Genomic DNA, 22,140 nt, shown 5'->3' on the forward strand with positions numbered 1-22,140 from the left:
TCTAATGCCCTAGTGTTAGCATACATCTGTGCAAATATGCATTTCTCATGGAAGTGTCTCCTTTTCTGAAAGCAAGTTTAACTTTGGAGGTATGTAGAGAGGAGTTCTTCTCTGAACTGAATACACATCTTGGGCTATATTTGTAGTATTTTCTGCTAACTAGCACTTAGATTCTGCTGTCTCCTTATCATGCATCAGAATAGTAAATGTACATTTTCTTTTTTCTCGGGGGTAGGTGGGTGGGGGAAAGCCCAGACATTTTAAGTGTGTAGCTTTGGTTTGATTTCCTAGGCTTTGACAACTTCAGACTTTCACTTCTTCTTTTACCACTACTTCATCTTTGATCATCTTTTATGTCTACTCACCTAAATAGACATGCGTATAAGTTTTCTGCACATTTGTGTTTTTTACGGTTATCTCTTTGCATCATTTTGGTCTGTTTTTAAAAATTCAATATAAAACTCACAAAATTCAGTTTCACTTTGTACGATGTAGTTGTCATTTAAAAACAAATAATAGCACTGGCATCATACCTTTTGAAAAGATGTGATCTGTTTTACCTTTGTGTAATTTTTTAGCTGGATTTTTGGCCTTTTTTACATTTTTTCTATTTTCATGCAAACCATGGTAGGGTGTGTAATATTAAATCCTTAACCCAGCTCATGTTGGTGGTGCATGATCTTCAGAGGCTCAGCTCTGCATCATGCCAAGGGGTGATGTGGGCAGCCTGCTGCAGTCTGACCCAGCTCCAGTGTTGACAGCCCAAGGGAGGGATGGTGCTTTGCTGTTTTTTGGGGAGTTCTGGTGGCACAGGAGCTGCTACTGCCCAGGCTCTGCCTTCATGTTGGTGCTGAGGTGTTGCTCTGTGCTTGCAGAGCTCAGCTGAAGAAGTTGAGATGTGCTGGCTAGTTAGTTTTTAGTAATTCAGTACTTCCTTAAAATTAGTCAAGCATGTAGTCTCTTCTTGAAGGTCATTTCTCAAGAACAGACATGAGTGTTAGTGGGTGTCAAGTTCGTGACATACTTCATGCAAATAGCTTTTTAAAATAAAAATTTGAGAGCACATCTGAACCCTTCCTCTTTCTGTAGCATTACTTTCCTTTGCCAACTGAAACGTGGGGTCAATGTTGAAAAGCAAGCAGATGAGAGAAACCCATAGTTAATGGTTTAATATGAATAGTCTTTTCTTTGTAAACTAAAGCTACATATTGAGTTGGTTTCTTTGTTACTCATTTTCACAAGATATAAATATTCATATTTTCAAAGGCTAGGTGTTTGTGGTTGTTTTGATAACTATCTGACTTAACTCTGCAAATATTATTCTGGTGTTCCTGCATGTCTCTCCTGTTTTTCAGCTGCATGGGGATATATGTACAAAGGGGAGCTTGTATAGCTGCGTTTGTAGCTCTCGAGGGCTGGACCTCTCTGTGCTCACATTGCTTCTGTAACAATCAACTCCCTGAAACCATCAAAGCAGAATTTTTTTAGTTACATTTTGCAAAACTTTGTGGGGCAGAAGTTGTGGTGACATAAAAGTGTCACGTTGCAGATGGTTTGGGAGTCACAAGTCTGCTCTGGAGGGAACACGCCATGGTTAAGGCTGACATCAGTGTCACTGGTTTCTCTTCTGTCCTTAGGTCCTTTCTCACAACTTGTGCACAGTGTTAAATGTTCCCCATGATCCAGTGGCCTTGGAAGAGCACTTCAGGGACGATGACGAAGGACCAGTTTCCAATCAGGGTTACATGCCTTACCTAAACAAATTCATCTTGGAAAAGGTAAGTTTTGAATTCTTGTGTTCTGTGCTTTCTTGTAAGCTTTTGTTGTTAGAGTGTCTTTGTGGTAATTGAGTGTGTCTATGGGGTCCTCATGGGGCGGCTACTCTGGAGAGCCTGTGCCTAAAAATAGAAGGGTGTGCTGTTCTCTACCTCTTCTCTCCTTGGTTTCTATTTCCTGTTACATCTGGCCCTTGCCTTAGCTGTGTTCATGCAGAGCTGTGCTCATATTAATTAAAGTGTAGGCACAGGGTTTGTGGGAAGTGGGAGTGGGGCTGTGGCTGAGCCTCATCCCCAGTGGGCACAGCTGTGAGCAGCACTGGCAGCAATGAGCCAGGGAGTGCCCAGGGCACTGAGCAACCACCAAAGGGAACAGAGGGCTCACAGGTGCAGTGCATGAGCAATGAGAGGTTATTAAAGGTTGGGCTGAAGGACAAGAAGGGCAGAGGTTTGAAGCCTTCTAAAATTGTATGGTTGATACTCTATGTATTATGGCTGTCTCGACTGTGACATATGCTGTGACAATAAAGCACCTCAGCCTGAATTTATCTGAAAGTGTCTGGGAGCTATAGGTTGTTCCACTTTATACTGCACCTATAACAGAATATTGTCACAGACTCCTTTGCAAACAGAAAGGGTAAAAATATCTTCATTATTTGTGACAAAGTACTTTAATAAGTAGATCCCTTCAGAGAGTTATAGTGGTTAACATTAGGGTGTATTGTGAAGCTCTGTCTTGCAAGTTCTTTCCTCTCATGTCTGAGTATTCTTCAGTCTTCTGTTGTGCCTTGTTTCGGGAGAAACTCTGGAAAGACAACAGGGCTGTCCCCTCCCCTCCTCTCCTTGTGTTCTAAAATAGGTGGTTCACTGGGTTGGAAAGTTAGGGAGCCCCAAACAATGATCTTCCTTCTTTTTTCTGTCCTCTGTTCACGTCCTGGGGTGAACAGCAAAAGCAGCTCACCTGATGATAGAAGCATCAGCTTCAACACCACTGAATTCTTGTACACTTGAGGGCCAGCCCCAGAAACCCTCAAACTCTGATGTTGTGGCTGCAGAGACACAGAGCTGTTTGCTCTCTTTTGTTATGTGAAGAAGTCCTGAACAGACATACTGCCCAGAAGTCCAATGCAGCAAGTGCAGATGATGCAAACTCCTCAGTCCCATTTGCTGATTTCTGCTCCTTCCTTTAATAGTGGTGGAAAATGTGATATATATAATGCACTCTGGCAGCTTGTATCTAGCAAAGACTGATCAGCTTCTCTGCCTCTCTAGTCTGTGTTTGTCTCATACCCAAAGAGCATGAGAGACACCCCAAGAGTGCCTTGTTTGATGGTGTGGGAGTTGTTGGCCTTTAATACACGCAAAGGTACCTCAATATTGTCTTGGCTTTTTGATGCTGCAGAATCCTGCTTTGTCGCTAAGAAGTTGTGATAGCCTTTCTGCTTCATCTGGGCTCTCCGAGGTCCTGTGGAGACCATGCAGTCTTTTTTCCCAAATTCTGGGAAAAAAGAAAATGCCTTAATTTACTTTGACCAAAGGATTACAGTGGGAGAGGCTGAACCACAGTGGGTTAATATCTTTGTAGACAGTAACAAGCCATTAAGTAAAGAAAACTCAAAAGAGATATGTATGGCTTTTTCAGGTATAAAAATGCTTTATTGTTAAAGGGCATATTGTTAAAGGGAGGATAGTTATGGAAAGGAAAAGCAAAATTGCATTTAAGTAACACTTTTATCTGAAAATGACAGACCTGGCTATGTAAGTAAGAAGGTATGAAAGGAAAGAACATGACTGTGTATAATTTCTTGTTTTGTTTTATTCATATACTGATCTGGCTTCCAGTCATTGCCTGTGATATATCCATATCATCAGTTAATCTTAAAAGATGAAAGTGTTAAGGAAAAGGATTAAATTATCTGTAGCTTCATGTTATTTGATCTTGACTAAATACATGTAAACAAGAAAATTAGTGAAGTTGTTTGGACAGAAGGCTGTCTTTTTGGACAGGAAAAATCTTGTCTGTGACTTCTCTTCTTTTAGAGATGAGTTTACACCAGTGCCAAAAGACAGCATGCAGTGGGATGAAGTCACTGATTCATTGCGTGTCTCCTTTGTTTAAAACAAACAAACAAAAAGAAGCGAACAAGAAACTCCTTCTTCATTTTTCCAAGGCCTAATCTGTTATTTTAGATGGGGTGATTGTAGAAAAATTGCTGTTAGTATAGTCTAGTAAGCAAAGCTACTAAAGAAGGAGTGATGCTTTATACCCCAGACACACGGGAGGTTCTCAATTTCCAGTCATGCATCTTACAGCAAATTGATTCAAGCAAGACCCACTGGCTCAAGAAAGGATTTTTAATCTTAACATATTTTGATTTAAGACACTCATAAATATTTTATGAATGATTCCTTAAATTTCTTTTAAAATAGTTGTATAACTGTGACTTAGAATTTTATTGAGAGGACTTTGTAACCTTTGGAAATAACTTATGTTGTACTCTTAAGTGCAGTTGTAACTTTTTAGTTTTTGGTGCTGACTTACCCTGCAATAAAGCTTCCTTATATAGAACTAAGGAATCATCAAGAAAGGAACAATTGTGAAGAAAGGCAAGGTAGTTAGGTGAGGTCCATTTGCTACAACTAATTTCCTTTATTCACGTAGGTAATTTCAATAAATGATTTGAGTAATTAGAATAATCTGATTGAGATTTCCAATGTTATGCATCTTGTTACTCAGCAGATAGATGTATCTAGAATTTTCTTGCATATGAAACAAAACCTGTCTTGTTCTGTAAATATCTTTTTCAGGAGGGTGCTGTGATTTGCCAACATAGTGTCTTCATGATTTGTTTTGCTTGGTTCCTTAACCATATTTTAGCATGTTCTATTATTTGCAATGTGTATCTTTAAATATCGATTGGAAATGTTTCCCTTTCAATGATGGCAGTGGTAGTATTTTACAGCAGGCCTTATTCAGATCAGAGTGAGGGGAGACAAAAGAAGGACATTGTTCAAATCTTAGGTTATCTCATCTTCCAGACAGCTTCATGAATTCAAGTTACACTACCAATGCTTGTTATGTTTTTGGAACTGTAATTTTGGAGAGCCAGGGCTTGTGTGCTGATGTAATTACTGTCCTGAGTAATTCCCAAACAGTGTCTCTGTTCTGGATGACACATGGGCCCCACAAAGTCCATTTCAGAACCAAGTCTGGATTCTGAAAAAAGGACTTGCATATCTAAAGTGGGATTGCTGGCTCTGTGAGACCTCTTCCCCTGTGGTAAAATGGTTCTGAAACCTCTGGTGCACAGTCCTGGTGGCAGGGAAGTGCTGCAGGTGACCTGGGTTTTGACAGGAGTGTCTGAGGTGCTGCAGTCCTGCTTTGCTGTGGTAGCAGAACACCTGCACCACCAGCACATTTCCAAGGTGGAGCTGCTCACTGTCAGCAGGGGAAAAGCACTTGGAGAAAAGAAGTCCTGATTCATTGGGCAGGGTGGAGAGGACACAGAACAAGCACAGGCAAGAGTAGCCAAGGAGTGAAGTGGTGGCCAATAGAATGGAGAAGAAGGAATCCTGACTTCTAGCCCTTCATCCAGAGGCTGTTTGTTCGTTTAGCTGGTGTTTCATTTAAGATCTGTGTTTCTTGTGCAAACGAGACAGATGCTGAACTTGTGGCTGGAGCAGCTCTGCCACCTCATTCAAAGGACAGCCTCTTGCATCTGCACTCAGGTTAATGGCCTCTGCAAGCATGCAAAGTCAATGATTTTTGTTCATAGTTTCACTCTCTATGCCTGGAGACTGTTCTTATCATCAGGTTGTTTACTTCTTCCTTTTTTAATCTTTTTTCCCTCCACCTACATAAATTCATTGACTTCCCATGTCTGTCACTGAGTGAGCCAGTATGGCGTGGTCACTGTATTTGACTGCTTACCAGACTGGGTAGGAAATCAGGCACTGGTGTTCTTCAAGTAGCTGAGGTCTGTGGTTTGACTTATCATTAAAAAAATCACTGACCATTACTGGTCTCATTACCACAAGAGGTACAAGAACCCGTTTTTTAGATGTGTTTTCCAAAATCTCAAAGGGGCTTCCATTACAGTGCCAAACGTGCCTTAATCAGTAACACATTGGTAAAGAAATAGCATTGCTAAGTTATGGGGAGATAATAAATAGGTTTAATGTGTAACTTAAGGGTTTAAAAACAAAACAGTATATTAGATGTCTTGCCTATATAAATAATTCACAGATGCAGCTGCTAGATATGATAAAGGATAATGACAACAAGAGGAATTTTTGTATCAATGAGGTGAAGGTTTGCAAGCCTGAGAAAAAGCAAAGGTTTTAAGTGGATTAGCATTTGAGGAAAAAAATATTCCCTGTTTATAAATACTCTGCAAGAATTAGTTTGAGTAATGTGAAGTAAAAAACATACTAAAGGTCCTTCCCAATTGTTGCTCCAGTATTGCTTTTACCATATCCACATGTGGATTTGGCTATGCTGGTTTCCAAATTTGCTATATAAAATCTCAGTAAGTCAGTGCAATAGAAGGGCAGCTGGAATTAGGTTGTGGAGATGGTTTGGAAGCTGATGTGCTAGAGGAAACAGAGTGCACTGTAGACTCCTTTCCATGGAGTCAGAGTGTAATTAACTCAACCAGAAATTAGAGGTTGGATGTCAGTTTTGCTAGGAGGAATTCCTTATTTTACCCCACGCAGGAAGTCAGACTAGGTTGTTACAGTGCTCTTTTTGGGCCTTGGTGTTTCATGCAAACTACAATTTTGTATGATGAAACCTGATAAACTTTGTCTATCTGCTATTCTGTGCCATTTGTACATATCAATTTCTTTGTTCTTCAATTTCTTTCTTTAGGTTCAAGGGAACTTTGACAAAGTTGAATTCAACAGGATGTGCTGGACTCTCTGTGCTAAAAAGAACCTCTCTAAAAGTCCTTTGCTGATTAGCGATGAAGATGCATTTAAAGTGTGGGTTATTTTTAACTTCTTGTCAGAGGACAAGTACCCTTTAATCATTGTACCTGAGGAGGTAAGAAACAAAAGCTTAAACTTTTTAACACCAATTTGCCTAGTGTCCCAGTTGAACTGTGTTAAGTGTGGTACTCTCTAGAGATTTGATAGGAAATATTGTTAATTTAAAATTTTTATTCCCTTCTTTTTGTATTGTAAAGGCTCAGATGCATTTCTCTGTCTTCCAGGGTGGATATATGGGGATTTCCACAGGATACTTGAGATATTGATAGCTCTGTGTGTCTGTCATTTAAACAGCCTGGACTAAACAGGATAAACAGGACATGCATGGATGTGATCTTTAATCACTGCACTTGCTTATAGGTGGTTACAATTTCACAAGTTGCATGTGATTCTGAAAAAAAAAATGCCCTCATCTGTTCTGTGTTACTGGGACTTGCAAGATGAGTCTTTAGTCTCATGTCCCCCTCCTGACGGAGAGGACAATGCAAAATTTTCTGATGGTGTCTGTTTCTGATAAAACCAGCCATCCCCTGAACACTCTTGCTTGAAATGTCTGAGGGAATAATACCAGAGGGATCTCTTTATCCATTCAGTTCATGAACAAGTATTGACAGCACTCAAATAGGTATTTTTACCCTAAAGCAAGATTTTGGTATCTCCATTATTCTCCCCCTTGGGATGGGTGGGGAGAGAAGCAGAAAGATCAGAACTGTTGGCATAAATAATCCCTTGCAAAACTGTGGACACAAATACCATTGGTTTGCAGTTCAGCACTGGAGGATGGAATAATAAATATTAGCAAGCTGTTGAACAGCCAAGGATCAAAACAGTCTGATTAAAATGCCACTAACAACATTACTGTTGGACTCCAAGGTGTTGTGCCAAACCCTCGTGTACAGATAGCTCTCCTAACAAAATAAAGTGTTCAGTTTTGCTTTCTCAGTTTTTAGCAGGAGACTTTCACTCTGCATATTGCTGGTTTTGCCAGACTGGCCCATGCCAGGGCCCTACCTGGAATGCTGTATTCCATGAGAAATGAGACAGTGTTCTTGCTTGCTTTCCCATTTGTTTCTATTGGTTCTGGGAAACAGGGATCATGGTTATAAGAGCTAAAACAGCTCCTTTCTTAGTGGTGCTATATTTGTTTGGTAGGTCAGAACCACTAATAAATGCCAAAACTGGGACTCAAATCCACGTCTCTGGTTTGTCAGTGTGTTCCCTGCTGTGCAGCCTGGCTTACCTGTGCCAGACATTTCACATCTCCTAAATTGCTGGCATGGTTAAATGCTTCAGCCCTGCCAGCTCTGGGGTGTTGCTCCCCACTCCTTCTCCACCAAGGAAGCCCCAGATTGGTGCTGCCTTCTGTGGCTGCTGCCAGGTAATGGGAACATGTCTGTGTGTTGGCAGAGTCAGCACTGAGCTGAGAATTTCCTGATTTCCAGATTTTGTATGTGCTGTTGTTTGCCTTCCTTCCCCTCCTTAATGTCCAGGTTAGCCTGTATTGCTCTTCTATTTGGATTATTTAAAAAATTCTGATTGTGGATCTGTGTCTGCATCTCCTTGATTACAGCAAGATTTAAATTGTGCAATTTGTTTAAAGAAAGCTTACAGAGCCTGACTGACAAAGAAAGGCTGCTCTGTTCTTATCATATACAATCCCTGTATTCACTCCCCCTTCTCTCAGACCACACAGGTAATGTAATCAGCCACTGGAGGAATGCTGCCTGTTGAATACACTCCTTTCTGCTTTGCACTGATCCTGCATCAGGTTCTCTGTACTTCTGGAAAATTTCACATTTACTCATCAACTCTCTGCACAAAATTCCCAAAGTAAAAATGCTAAGTCTCAGTTTCAGCCGGTTTTGCTTTTTCTCAGCTGTTTTGTATCTGCCTTTTTGACAGAATGGCTCGCAGGTCACGTATACAGTGAGGGGATTTTTACAAAGTGGAGGAGAGGAGAAAGGGGGTGGAAGTGCTGCTGTTTGTGCTGTTGGTGTTTTGCTGAGAGCAGTGTAAGCCTCTCCTGTGTGACTGCAGCTTCCCACTCAGGGAGCAGGCAGCTCTCCTGCCCTGCCCCACTGCTGTGCTTATCCTTGGCTGAGAATATTGCAACACACCATCTCCTGCAGTTCTGGCTCACAGATCCAGCTGTTTGTGTGGGATCTGGTTGTTTCCCCTCCTCCCTCCCTTCCACTTGTTGGCTTTTGTTTTGTTTTTTTTTATTTGTTTCTTTTCCACTTTGTAAGTAACTGAGAAACTCGCCACATGCTTTCAGTTTGGAAGGGTGATTCCTTGAAGATTTTTGCATCCTATCTTGAAAACTAGAAGGCTTCTTTGGTCTCCAGGGAATATATTAATACAACTTCATGTGGCTGTAGGAATGCCTCTTCTTACTCCTTGGAGCAGCTGCTCTTTGTGACATGCTTAGGGAGTCTGAATTTTCTCATTGTTCTTTACTTTTTGTAGTTTTTAAAATAAGTGGTTTCTGCAGTAATTTTATAGATTTCATATCTCATATCTGGCAAAGCCTCCTGCTTGAGTGCAGTTTCACCTTATTTGCACTGTGCTGACAGAATATTGAAGCTGCTGTCTTTCCTTCTTCCCATGTAATGTACTTTTGCACTGGTGCTGCTGTGCTGGGCTTTCCTTTGGGACAGCTGAATGTGGTGGGGCTGTTCCCCACAGCTACAAAGCTTAAGTCTCGATTCCCTGCCCAAGGGTTGAATGGGCAGCAAATGGGGGGTGGCTGCAGCTCCTCCAGAGAAGGGAAAAGAGGCTACTTTGGAAAGGATTCAGAGATGTAGGCTCAGAAGAGCAGAGTGAGGAAAGGAGTTACCAGGAGAGAATCTGGGGGGTGAAGCAAGGGCCAGAAGTTGCTGGTTTAGCAGGGGCCAGGCTGAAAGCAGTGACTGACCTGTGCTCCTCATCTGCCCTGGAAGAAGGGATGTCAGCCCTGCACTTGACGGAGTTAAAGTTTGTAAAATCCAGTCTGGGGAAGGGATGGGGATGGGGTGTGCAGTTTTGGAATGTGACCTCAAGCTTGAGAGGATCCCTGTGTGTTATTGGGAGGAGGCAGGTGTCACAGACACAGGTGGCTGCAGGTGGCACTGGGCACAGCTGGGAATGGCTTTGCTCTCCAGTGTCCCCTCTGCTGCCTGCTGCTGGGCAGCTGAGAGCACTTAGAAGAGCTGGGAAGGAGCAGAGACCCATGAATGCCAAATTGCAAAGGTGCTCATGTGTCAATGCAGAAAGCAGGAACTGGCTGGGAGCTCCTTCCCCTCCCCACTGCCAGATTTTCCATTAGCTCATCTGAGATGCAGACATCCAAGTGTTTGTTTCCTTCAGCTCTTGCAGGCATTACCTCTTCCATGAGAAGGATGAAATGAAGGAAAAAGGTGGAAAGAACTGAATCCATAAGAGGAGAAATATTTCTGTTTTGTCATGAGCTTTCCTTAAAAGTCACCCACCTCTTAGTTGTTACAGACTCATTTGTGTGTCTTGGTATTTTTTAACCAGACATTTTCTGTTTTATAACAAGGTTTTCAAGCACTTCCCCTTTCTTATTTCTGGACATGTGACTGCAGCCTTGGGAATGCTTTGTCGCCTGAGAGCTGTGGTGTGTGGTTAGTTGTGTTCCTGGGCCATTCTTCATGGTGAAACTCAGAGATACACACACTGCAGGCTGCATACTCAGTGTTGTAATCCCATCTTCACAGTTTGTTTCAAATAAGCCAAATATGTTTGCTGCTTTTGGCTCCACGAGGAAAGATTTGTACATTTTTCACTTGTCCTCCAGTCTTCAAATTTATTAACAGATGGCATTTCTAATCTTCCTAAGAGGACTAAGCCTTGTGTGGCTTTTTGTGCGTGTCAAAATGAGGTGATGTTTTCTTAGCCTGGGGAGGTGAGAATCTGATCCAGTGGTGATTCTTCTGGAGTGTTTTTTATGCCCATATTTGCTTCCTTGTTCTGCATTCTAGTACCAGAAACTGAAACAGTGAATGAAATACTGGGAATTGATCCTTGGCCCTTCAGGAATTACATAAAAACATATATAAAGAGAATGAAAGCTGCTTGTGTGGGGTTTAAATTGACTCATGATCTTTAAAAGTTGATGACAGTGGTTAGGAAGATTTTTAGTCACTTGCGTCAGTCACTTGGTTAGGAGGACTTGCATCAGTTCTTCCCATTTCACTGCCTTCTTCCTTGGTTGCTGCATGAAGTAGTCTTCAGCTCACACAGCAGGTTGTTTCTTGAGTTGACCTTTACTGTATTTCACTTAACACTGATTTAATTTTGGAAAATAAAGAAACAAGGTAGTGGCTTACACTGGATGACAAACACAATTTTGCTGGTGGAAAGGAAGAAACAAATAATTTGACTTAAATGTAAGTGGTGTTCTGATGGGATGAGAAAAAGGAGTTGATGATGACTGTGAGAGGGGATATGCCTGCTTCCATGGCTGTGGTTCAGTAACACAAACTCCCACAGAATTTTGTACAGTGTGAGTAGACTTTTGACATCTGCTTTGTTAATGTCACAAGCCTTATTTGAATAGTGTGAGCCAGAATAGCCTTGTCTGCTGTGCTCTGCTGGGCATGAAGGCCTCCTTAGCATTATTTTTCTCATTCTAAGAGACCCACTTGTGTATCAGAAACATTTGTGAAAAGCAGGAATACCTGGAAAAGGAAAACAAATAGATACTGAAACACAGGGAAAAGAAAGTGCCTTCTGAAAGAAGCTCCCAAACAGACTCATGTTAGAGCTCTGTTCTTTGTTATTATTTTTGATTTCTCTTGGCAAAATTCTAGCTGAAAAGTTGGAGATAGAAGCTGATTTTGGTAGTGTGGAGCCACTGGGTCCCTACTGGTGTATGCAGTGTTAACAACTCCCTGGTGTTTTTGCACCTGTATTTTGCATAGTTTTGACCTGAAAGCAAAGTCCTGTCAGAATAGCAGCAAATGCCCCTTCACTTTTGCTTTTTAGCCACAAAAGTCGTTTACATTTGAGACAGGAGACTTTGGCAGTTATTTGCTAGGTTGGCATGTCTCTGTGGAGGAGGGGAAATGTCATTTGCTCTCAGAGGTTCCTCATTTGAGCACCTAATGAGTGGTTGCTATTTGCTTTCACACTGGTGCAATTTATTTCTTCGTATTTACCTTATACTTCCATATTCATACTGTGCCAAAGTCACTGTTGCTGTTGAGCAGATAGATGAGATAAACTTTTTCTGGCAACTTTGGTTAGCCATGTACATGACTGAATTCAACGTAAACCTTTAATTTTTTTTTCTTAATTTTAGAAATAGAATTGTAACATGCACAGGTCATTTTTCACTTAAGAAGAGTGAATGTAGTTTAAAATAGTGAGTATTTTGTGTACTTTAAGGAGGTTGTAAGATATTTGTAGTCATGTAAATGACTTGTAGATGGGGGTTAACAGACTTAAATGGTTAAATCTAATCTATGAACCAAAATAAGATAAAATGTGTACAAATAGCACTAAAGGAAACAATATTTTTACTTATTTTTAGTGTATTATATGATAACATGTACTAGGTAAGAGTTTTGCATTGCATCATTTCCAGACCATTGGTTTGATCCACATTTTATTTATATGGCTTGAGCAAAAATGGGTAAAAATTTATTCAGGTATGCTCTTTGTGTGCATGTTTTCCATTGTCTGCAAGTGAGACATGGTACTTCTAGATAATTAACCAAAGGAATTTGAGAGCTTGGTACGTTAAGTTGCCATGCCTGAAGCAGTGTAAGAGGTTGTGAAATTCTGGAACAATGCATTTTAAAGTTAGAGTTCATGTTTTTAATTTTTTTTTTTCAAAATTATTATTACTGTGTAGCATTTTGGCAGATATATTATCTACCTAATTAAGTCTGAGTTATTTCCGCTTTCCTTCCAGTTAAAGTCCAGGATCATAGTTCAGAATTGATGTTACTCAAAGGGAATGGGCAGAGTGGCAGAATGTATTTTGAACACATGTTAAAAAAATCAAGGTTTTAAGAGGTTTGTTTTGAAACAGCTTTTCAGTGCTCCTGTTCTTGCACTCTGTGAAGGCTTTTTTTGGGTTGTTTTTTTTTTTTTCTCTGAAACATGTCTGGAGTAGGAAGTAAGCTGCTTCCTGCCCTTAACTGAATACTGAGGATTTATGGTAGTCAGTGCTTGAAAGCCTTGAATTGTCTTTTGAACTAAAGGATTTTGGAGAGTCAAAATCAGCAAAGCTTATTTTAAAGACTGTGAATTTGAATGCCACTTCTGCAGAGGCCTCCGTTAGACCATTTCTTTGCTAGTAAGAACTGCATGAGGAGCTAAAACTTATTGAAGTGTCTTATTTGGTAAAGTTGACATGAAAAACAACGCTCTCTACAACTTTTGGAGGCAATAGTCTGTGCCTGGCTGGGCTGTCTTCTCCTAGGAGAGACTTGAGGAGGATGTGACAGGCACAACTTGGAAGCGTGTGCACTTCCAGTTCATTCAGTGGAGCAGGAGCTTTCCTCCTGGTGCTGCAGCAATTTTGCAGTTTCTGCTTTTTGCTGCAGCATTACCCACATGCCCCTGGAGCAGGGGCTGTGACATCAGGAATACTGAGCTGAAATTGTGGGAAAAGCACATCCATCTGCAGGGTGAATTTGGGGTTTTCTCTTCCACTGCACACTTGTGTTTCCTGACCATGGACAGGGGGAAAGGAAGGGTGTGCCCATTGGAAGAGAGAGAAACAGCAGCCACAATATATTGATGCTTGACAGTCCTTGTGGTGAAATGTGTGGAGGACAAAAACACTTTTTGATTTCTTTGTACTCTCAAATCTCTTGTATAGAGACTCCAAAGCTTGTTAGACCAGCTAAAAGGTGACTCTGAGCTGTAGCAGAAAGGCCCTCACCAATTGTTTTGTTTAGAGAGTCATTAAAATCATTTTGCATGTGCTCAAAGCTGTGGATGGGTTTACTTTGAAATACTGCAAATGAACATTGCTGAGTTTAAAACCAACATAAAAAAACCAAACTAAATAGCCTCAGCCTTCTTTACTTCTTTTTCATTCTTTTGTTCGTTTTGACCAGTGTTACTGGTGTTACTATCCTGTGTATGGTAATGCTTACAGAGTGATTAAAGATTAAAGGACAAGGAGAATTTATCTGGGAAACAAAAGCAGATGTGAAAGATTTGTTCTTTTATTTCTTTTGATGCAACTGTCAGGATTATGTCCAGGGATGGAGTGCTTGAGAGCTAGAGGAGAGGGGTCAGGTATAGATCATACCTTGGTTTTTCATTTCACTTCTAATCCAAACTAGAAAAAGAAGTCCAAGCCTTCTTTTCTTATTTTTTGTTATTTGTTTGCTTTCTGCTTACAAAATACTTTCTGAAACTCCTTGCTTTCACAGTCTGGAAGCGATTGCAGGGAAGGTCCCATGTGTTCTGTAGGAATCTGAAATATTAAATGAGGCTGTCAGGTTCAATTCTTTGTTTTATTGTGAAGAGAGTAGCTGAGGGATGGGCTTGGCAGTGCAGAGTTCAGCTGAGACAGGAGCTTAAAACCTTTGTTAATTAAACCACCTACGTTTAGGGGCCTACATGTGAACACAGGAAACTTGCTGTAATAGGAGTCTCTGGAGAAGCTTCCTTTACAGCTCTGAAACACTTGATTCCCATGCTTGCTGCAAATGATGGATTTCTGCTTGTGTTTCTGCACAGATTGAATATTTGCTTAAAAAAATCACGGAAGCAATGGGAGCAGGCTGGCAGCAGGAGCAGTTTGACCATTACAAGATTGCTCTCAACACCAGTCGAGAGGGTCTTTCTGCGTGGGAGCTGATTGACCTCATTGGAAGTGGGCAGTTCAGCAAAGGAATGGACAGGCAGACTGTGTCCATGGCCATCAATGAAGTCTTTAATGAGCTCATACTAGATGTACTCAAGCAGGTAAGAACCACAGAAAACTAACGTTTTAAAGTAGACTTATTTATTGCTTGAATTAGACAATGGTCAATTTGTGCTCAAATTTCTTTACCCTATTGAATGATGAGCAGGAGGAAATTAGGTAAATTAGCTATAAGGGTCCTTTAATATGAGCTTATTTTTAGAAAAGAAATTGTTCTTCTATTCAGATTGTTGTAATTGCAGCACTATTATGAATGAGTTGCTTCTTGGGAGAGCTTGCTTTTAGAAAGTGAAAGACATGGGCTCTGACTTGAAATATGACCTTTTTTACACTAGTACCAGCTGTTTGTTAGCTCAAAGAATAGCTGCATCATACTGTCAATTCTGGTGGCAGCTCTTCAGTCTTTGGAAATGCTTTTCTGTAGTTTCAGTTGTGCTGTAGGAAATGCAGCTGTGCTGGGCACCACCTCTGTGTTCAAACAAGGGGGTCTGGAGCAGGGTCTTTTGGCTTCTCAAGTGCCCCACTTCAACAGGACAAAAAGGTCTGGAAGAGCTTCAGAGGGCTGTCCCTTCTTGTTCTGCTTAGCAGGCTACATGATTGACAACTTACTTACCTGCACTCAGACTCCAGAAGTCATGCTGGACTTTCTATTCTTAGCAAACTTCTTTATTCAGATCTCCAGTGATTGGATTATCAGTTCAGGAATGCCTTTAGAAATTGCATTTCTTTCATGGGAATTGGATGTACCACAGGGACCTGAGGGGTCACAGCAGAGTTTACCTAGAGAGCTCTTTCAAATTGATTTTTACCTGACAAGAGAATTTTTTTCATCTTTGATTTCTTGGTGAGGAAAGAAGCAAAAGGCTTTCTTGGCAGGCTTTCCTAAGCTGTTCTGAAGAAACATCAGAAGGTCTTGGCACAGGAAATTCTTTCAGAATACCCACAGAACAATGCAAAAGTCTATTTTTGTTAACTGCTGGTTGCCTGTTGGAGGTGAGGCCTGGGGACACACACACACATGAAGTCAGTTGAGGGCAAAATGAAGTCATTCTGCTGTTTGGTACCATAAAAATAAATTAACCAGTGTCAGTTCATTCCTCTTGAAACTTGTGAGGAAACTGGATTTATTTTCAGCAGTTTTGATACTTCATTGTGTGTCTTCCTCCACACCTTTTTTTTTTTTTTTTTTTTTTTTTAATTTTTTTGGTTTTGTTTTGTGTCTCCTTTCTTTCCTCTCTGGGTGCCTGGGCTTTTTTCTCAAGGATGTCTGAGTACCTTTGAATGGTTCCTTGACACTTAAAAATAGTTTGTGTCAAGATTTGGCCCTGTGCCTCCTGGGCAGTTTGGGCAGTTATTGGCCTGGTGGAGGGCAGAATTCTGTGTGATTTCAGTATCCTAATACCTTGTTGGGTCACAGAATTGTCCTGTTTATTGCAGTAATCACATAATTGCCTTAAGGTATTAATTAATGACACATGGTCGCATAAACAAGTGTTGTGCTACTCTTTTATTGAACACATCCTGGATCTCTAAGGCTTACAGAGGGTAGTGGCAATAGCTAAACTTGTGATATTTAGTGTTCTGAAAGATGTCCTCTGTGTGATGATTGGTGTGAAAAAGCTCCTGCTTTTCAAGATCTCTCAGTAGATTCTTGGAAGGTGAAAAGTAGCTGATACTTAAATAATAGGTAAAGATGTTGCAGAAATTTGAGGGGAAAGTATTAGTCTGACTTGGCTTTGAAAGCAAATTTGGTAGGTCAGGAATGAAAAAAAAAAAACCCTGGCTATGACTTAGACTGTGCAAAGCATGAAAGACTGAAGCTGCAGGAGTCCTTCACGTGGCCTTGCAAGCACCCAGAGCTCAGAGCCGAGTACAGGGGCGGCAGACAAAGCTGTGCATTCCTGGTCTGGAGCAAGGGAGTGGGATGGCACCTGGGAATAGGCACGGCCTTGGCTCTGGACTTGTTTCAGTGGCTGGAAAAGCTGAGCACAGATAAGCTGTATGTGTAGGGGGAGGCTTGGGTTTTTGTATGGTTTCATTTGTTTTTTAAACAAAAAAGCTTCTTCACCTGTTATGGATGTTTTCTTTCCCCTCAGACCTGTAGAGAAAGATATCTTTGGCTTAAATATGCCACAGCACATATCTTTTCATTCATTTATTTATTTATTTACTTACTTATTTAATACAAGCACATTTGCATGTATCAAAAACAGTTATAGATGAAAGCCATTACAGAAAAATGTTCTGTGGTCTTCTTTCCAACTTCTTCATCCTCTTAATCTGGAATACTCTGGATACAGAGTATACTTTCTATATGGCTTGTTCATAGCTTATATTGATGTTGGTGTTTCAGTTTCCTCTGCGATTTGACTTTTTTTGGAAGTTCAATGTCAGACAAAAGTATGTAAGTATCTGGGGAATTTGATTACAGAAATGGAAGGTACAGCTGAAATACTGGCTAACTTTGAAAGTATTTGGGGCCATGAGGTAACTTTTCTGTGTGCTCTGTTGGGTCTTTACACCTTTACATAACCAAAAGACCGGATGGTTCAGCAGAGGCCAGGCATTTCAGCTGCTCTGTTGCTTTTAACAGGGCTACATGCTGAAAAAAGGTCACAAACGGAAAAATTGGATGGAACGATGGTTTGTGCTAAAACCCAACATTATTTCCTACTATGTAAGTGAAGATTTAAAGGACAAGAAGGGAGACATCATACTGGATGGCAACTGTTGTGTAGAGGTAAAACCTGTCCAAAAACTATGTATGTCTCTAAAGATCAGAATGAATTCTTTTTTTGTGTGTGGGATTGATTCCTGGTATCTTTAACAGAGCTGGTTTACTTCATATGACTCCAGTTCATAAACACCCTTTTAATAAAGGCTCTTAGTGCTGGTATTTGTGTCTATCTGACACATAAGTGCATAGATGCTGTTTGACTTTATAATTTAGATTTCAGTGTTTGCAAAGCTAATCTTTATTGTTACCCATTCTAGGCCTTGCCTGACAAAGATGGAAAGAAATGCCTTTTTCTCATAAAATGTCTTGATAAAACCTTTGAGATCAGTGCCTCTGATAAAAAGAAGAAGCAGGAATGGATTCAAGGTGAGGTTTCAAAAATTCTAGTTATGTGAAAGTTAAGGTTACTGGAATTCTTACATCAGTGCTTTGCTCAAATTTGAAATTCTTGGTCTTGTGATTTTTTTGATGTCTCTCTTTTGGGGACATGGATCTTTAAGGTGTCTGAGATGCAGGAAGAACTAAGGATCCACGTAAGGAAAATCAGTTTTTGTCACATAGGTGCCTCAATTCAGGCAGCCATAACCAAAAGGAAATGGTTATTATTGTTGGTTTTTATATTGACTGTACTTCTAGGGATGGGGAAGGGAAGCAACGTTGTAAATCGTGGCTTTTGGGGAGAAAGGGAAACCTTGGTCATGTTGGCACTGTAAAATAATGGCTTTGGTTGTACAGTTCTGCTTGAAGTAGTATGGTTTAGTGAGCTGAGGATAATGCTGGGAATTAGGGCTTGCTTTTCTATTCCCACAGTAAAGGTATCCCTCCTGTGAGACCTTCCAGTTATGTGATGGGTACATCCATCTGCAGAGTGAGGTAGAAGCCCTTGCAAAGCTGTTGTTGCCAATGCCATTGAAGAATGAGCAGCAGTTAAATATTTGGAGCTGTGGGCTTTCATTTGCACTTCCCTCTTTAGCTACAGCATGTGTTTCATTGCACCAAAGTATGATGAATGATTCAAAAGGAGACTTTTTTTTCATGGCTGTGATATGTGAATAAAATACCAAACAAAATACCAAAATCATCAGCTTTGCTGTCTCAAATATTTTGTCACTGCATGTAAGTGAATGAGAGCTACTGTCTTACTGGGAGAAAGTTTTCCCTTGGAGTATCTGTAAGAATTCAGGGTTTAAGGTTGGCTCTAGGGAAGATTGGTAACACCTTGCTCCTTGGTTAGCCACCGAGTTTAGGTAATAAGAAATCCTCAAGTGTTGGGGGTTTTTCTTGCAGCTGGGTGTATGAGTAACTCATATGTCCATAGAAATCAATATTGGAATTGACATAATGCAGTGGATTTGCCAGATCTTATCCTTGTGGCACGCAGCCAGTACTAAGTGTCTTTCACTCCTGCTTTGTGTCGACAGCCAGCCTGATGAAAATTAGGACAACTGACAACAGCGCTTTCCGATTTAAAAATACATTCAAAAACCCCCAACCCAACAGCCAGCACAGCACTGCAAGTCCCTTCACAAAGTTTACCCAGAAAGTTCAGCACTCCCCTTTCATGGTGTGTCTCTCCCTGTCCCTGCAGCCATCCAGAGCACGGTGAGCCTGCTGCGGGCGGGCAGCCCTGCTCCGCACAAGGAGGCGCGGCAGAAGCGCAAGGAGCTGCGCCAGAAGCTGCTGGCCGAGCAGGAGGAGCTGGAGCGGCAGATGAAGGAGCTGCAGGCGGCCAACGAGAACAAGCAGAAGGAGCTGGAGACCGTGCGCAAGGTGGGACCGGGAGCTGCCGGGCTTCCAGCCCACAGCTCGCTCCCTGTGGCTGAACTGGGCTTCTTGCAGCGGAGCTGGGCGGCTCTGTGCTGATATCGGGCACATCGGAGGTATCAGCACATCTGTGCTGATATTGGCACATCGGAGGTATCAGCACATCTGGGCTGATATCGGGCACATCAGAGGTATCAGCACATCTGGGCTGATATCGGGCACATCAGAGGTATCAGCACATCTGGGCTGATATCGGGCACATTGGAGGTATCAGCACATCTGTGCTGATATCGGGCACATCGGAGGTATCAGCACATCTGGGCTGATGTCGGGCACATTGGAGGTATCAGCACATCTGTGCTGATGTCAGGCACATTGGAGGTATCAGCACATCTGGGCTGATGTCGGGCACATTGGAGGTATCAGCACATCTGGGCTGATATTGGGCACATCGGAGGTATCAGCACATCTGTGCTGATCTCAGGCCTGACATCAGGCTGGTGGAGAAGAGCCTGCCAGCCCTGGCTGGCGTCTGCGGACAGGCAAAGCCAGGGACCTCATAAAAAGGGGAGCTGGACAGGACAGAAGGCACATCCAACCAATATGATTAATGCTACGTTCTCCCCTTTGTTAGTGAGAAGATGGCAGGTTTTATACACTTCTATATGGTTTACAGTTTACAAAGGCACCCTGATTGGCACACTAACATCGTTTACCTTTGCCTTAAGGTGGTCAGGCTTTTCACACTGCAGCTCTATTATAATTCACACTCAGCTCATTACTTTGTAGTTACCTTAACATAATTTCTGACTGCGCCACAACTGAATTCTCACTGCTTCAAAGGCTTCGAGGCCCCGTCAAGACCACTTATCAGGGCCTAGTCTAAGTGGGTAGCTCAGTTCTCACTCCAGCCATAAATCATGCCCTCCCTCTCTCAGAAATGCTGCAACAGACCAGTATTTTCAGTTGCTTTTGGACTTTTCTTTTCCTTTTCTGTCAGACACATCTGTCAAACCTGAGACTTTCTATGAAGATTTTCTTCTACAGTTTACCCACGTTTTGTTATGTTATTTGTATGTTTATGGGCACTGTTCTCTTCCCACAGATTAATTTCTATAATTTCTATCTTTAAAAACAAAAGATGTGGCTTTTCTTCCTGTGAGAGCTTTTAGTGTGGAGTGTGCCTTGAAAACAGCTTAGAACCCAATATTCTAATTCAAACCTTCCCCACTTGCTACCTTAGATTTTGGCTGCTGAGTACCTGCTGCTGGAGCAGTCCAGATCTTCCTTTGTTTACTCTACATGTCTCCACTACCTCCCTAAATTAATGTAACTTTTTTTGCATTCCCATGTAAGACAAATTGCATCATTGCTTGAGTTTTTCATAAATAAAACCCACCAGTTTTAGGCCTTTGAAAAAACTTCAGTGATCTTTGCAGCTATAAATATTCTGAGGGAATGAAAGGTTTTGAGTCTAGAAAGCAAGTAAAATAATAAAAAAACCCCACATTTTTAGAAGTCTTGTCATTGTCACAATTTGTGGCAGAGAAAATTTATCTTTGTTAAAATTAGTCTTGCACTGACAATCCTGCTGTAGGTATTACTCTGCTTGCCTTAAATAGAGTCTGACATTGGAAAAGCATTTTAAAATTTAATTTTGGCACCTGTAGTCTACCATGTGTTTGGGATTCAGAATGCAAATTAGACAATAAAGGATAGCCTATGTTACCTTCTACTGGTAAGTAATGTACCTGTTAACAGAGATCATAAGGTTGGATTTCTGCATTGTTTACTTTATGGAAAAATATTTAGGGGGGGAAACAACATGAGAGCAACCCTAAAGGAGCAGTAGGATGTTGGCAGGCTCCAGGCAGTTTCATAGAAAGAACAATGGGTAAACTAAAGAGAGTTGTGGCCAGAAGCATGTTTTGAAGTGGATTGGATTAAAATGATTTCTCAAGGAAGGTATCTTAGGCTCTGACATGAACTACTGCACTTTGCCTAGGTGGAATTAGGGGGAGCTACATTGTTGGAGGAGCTGAAAGGATTTGATTAGTTAGAAAACTGTCCTTCAAGGAAAAGGCTTTGTAAATGCTTCAGGAAACTGGATTGTTGTGGGAAGCTCAGAGGTTGATTTGCTGCTGATGGCAGTGAGCCACCATTTGTGCAGCATCTGCCAAAGCGGACTGGTTTGTATTCTGGTAGCTCCTGCAGTAGAGTATTCCAAAAGAATAAATGCTTTTGTCTAAAACAGATTTTTTTCATATTTTTAAATGGAATTTTGACATGTGCACATTGAACAGACAGGAAGGTAAGTTTTTCCTTGTGTGAGAGCATGCACAGGACATGTGCACCCTTTCTGGTTCATTTTGGGATCTTGCATGGGCTTTGGAGACTCCGTGCTGTCTGTGCCTGCTGGAATGGTGTGTTCCTGTTCTCTCCCCCCTCCAACACTTGTGGCTTTTCCCTGGAGTGCACAGTTCCCAGTAACCTTACCTGCTAGGAGCAGCTTTGGTGGATGAAGCAGGAAGTTGCTGATACTGAGTGGACAAAGATCATTTTCTTGTTGAGCTCTCTGGCCATGGCCTGGCACCCACCCTTGCCTGTGACTCTGCATGTTTGCCCTCTCAGCTCAGTATTGGCAATGTTTGTTTAATTTCAGAGCAGGGAAGAAAATCTAGAGGAGATTTCACTTAAATAGGCATCTTGGATTTGACTACAATTACATGCTTTTGAATGTCCTGGCAGAGGAAGAATGCTGCTTCTAAAACACTGGCATTTAAGCCTTGCAAAGGAGAGCAGTTCTGTGCTGTGTTCTGCAACATAAACCCAGAAACTCAAGCCTTCTCCTTCACTTCTTCCCCTCTATTTGAGACCAGAATGGTAACATGGTTTACATGCTTTCACAAGCATGTAAAAGAGTGAAAGTTTTAGCTTGGCAATTTTAATCATTGGGGCATCTCTTCAGTTCATCTAGGTTGGTG

At 41.4% G+C, this 22,140-nt stretch overlaps 1 protein-coding gene across 1 annotated transcript in view; it reads left to right on the top strand.

The window, feature by feature from the left end:
• Nucleotides 1-22,140, top strand: part of SWAP70 (switching B cell complex subunit SWAP70) — a 35,910-nt gene that overhangs the window by 6,546 nt on the left and 7,224 nt on the right. The window contains exons 2-7 of the mRNA XM_021529474.3: nucleotides 1,638-1,778; nucleotides 6,646-6,819; nucleotides 14,469-14,696; nucleotides 17,249-17,395; nucleotides 17,650-17,758; nucleotides 18,981-19,162. Of these exons, the coding sequence (XP_021385149.1) occupies nucleotides 1,638-1,778; nucleotides 6,646-6,819; nucleotides 14,469-14,696; nucleotides 17,249-17,395; nucleotides 17,650-17,758; nucleotides 18,981-19,162 (981 nt within the window). The remainder of the gene's footprint in view (nucleotides 1-1,637; nucleotides 1,779-6,645; nucleotides 6,820-14,468; nucleotides 14,697-17,248; nucleotides 17,396-17,649; nucleotides 17,759-18,980; nucleotides 19,163-22,140) is intronic.

This window comes from Lonchura striata, chromosome 6 (assembly GCF_046129695.1).
Source record: "Lonchura striata isolate bLonStr1 chromosome 6, bLonStr1.mat, whole genome shotgun sequence".
Lineage (NCBI taxonomy): Eukaryota > Metazoa > Chordata > Aves > Passeriformes > Estrildidae > Lonchura > Lonchura striata.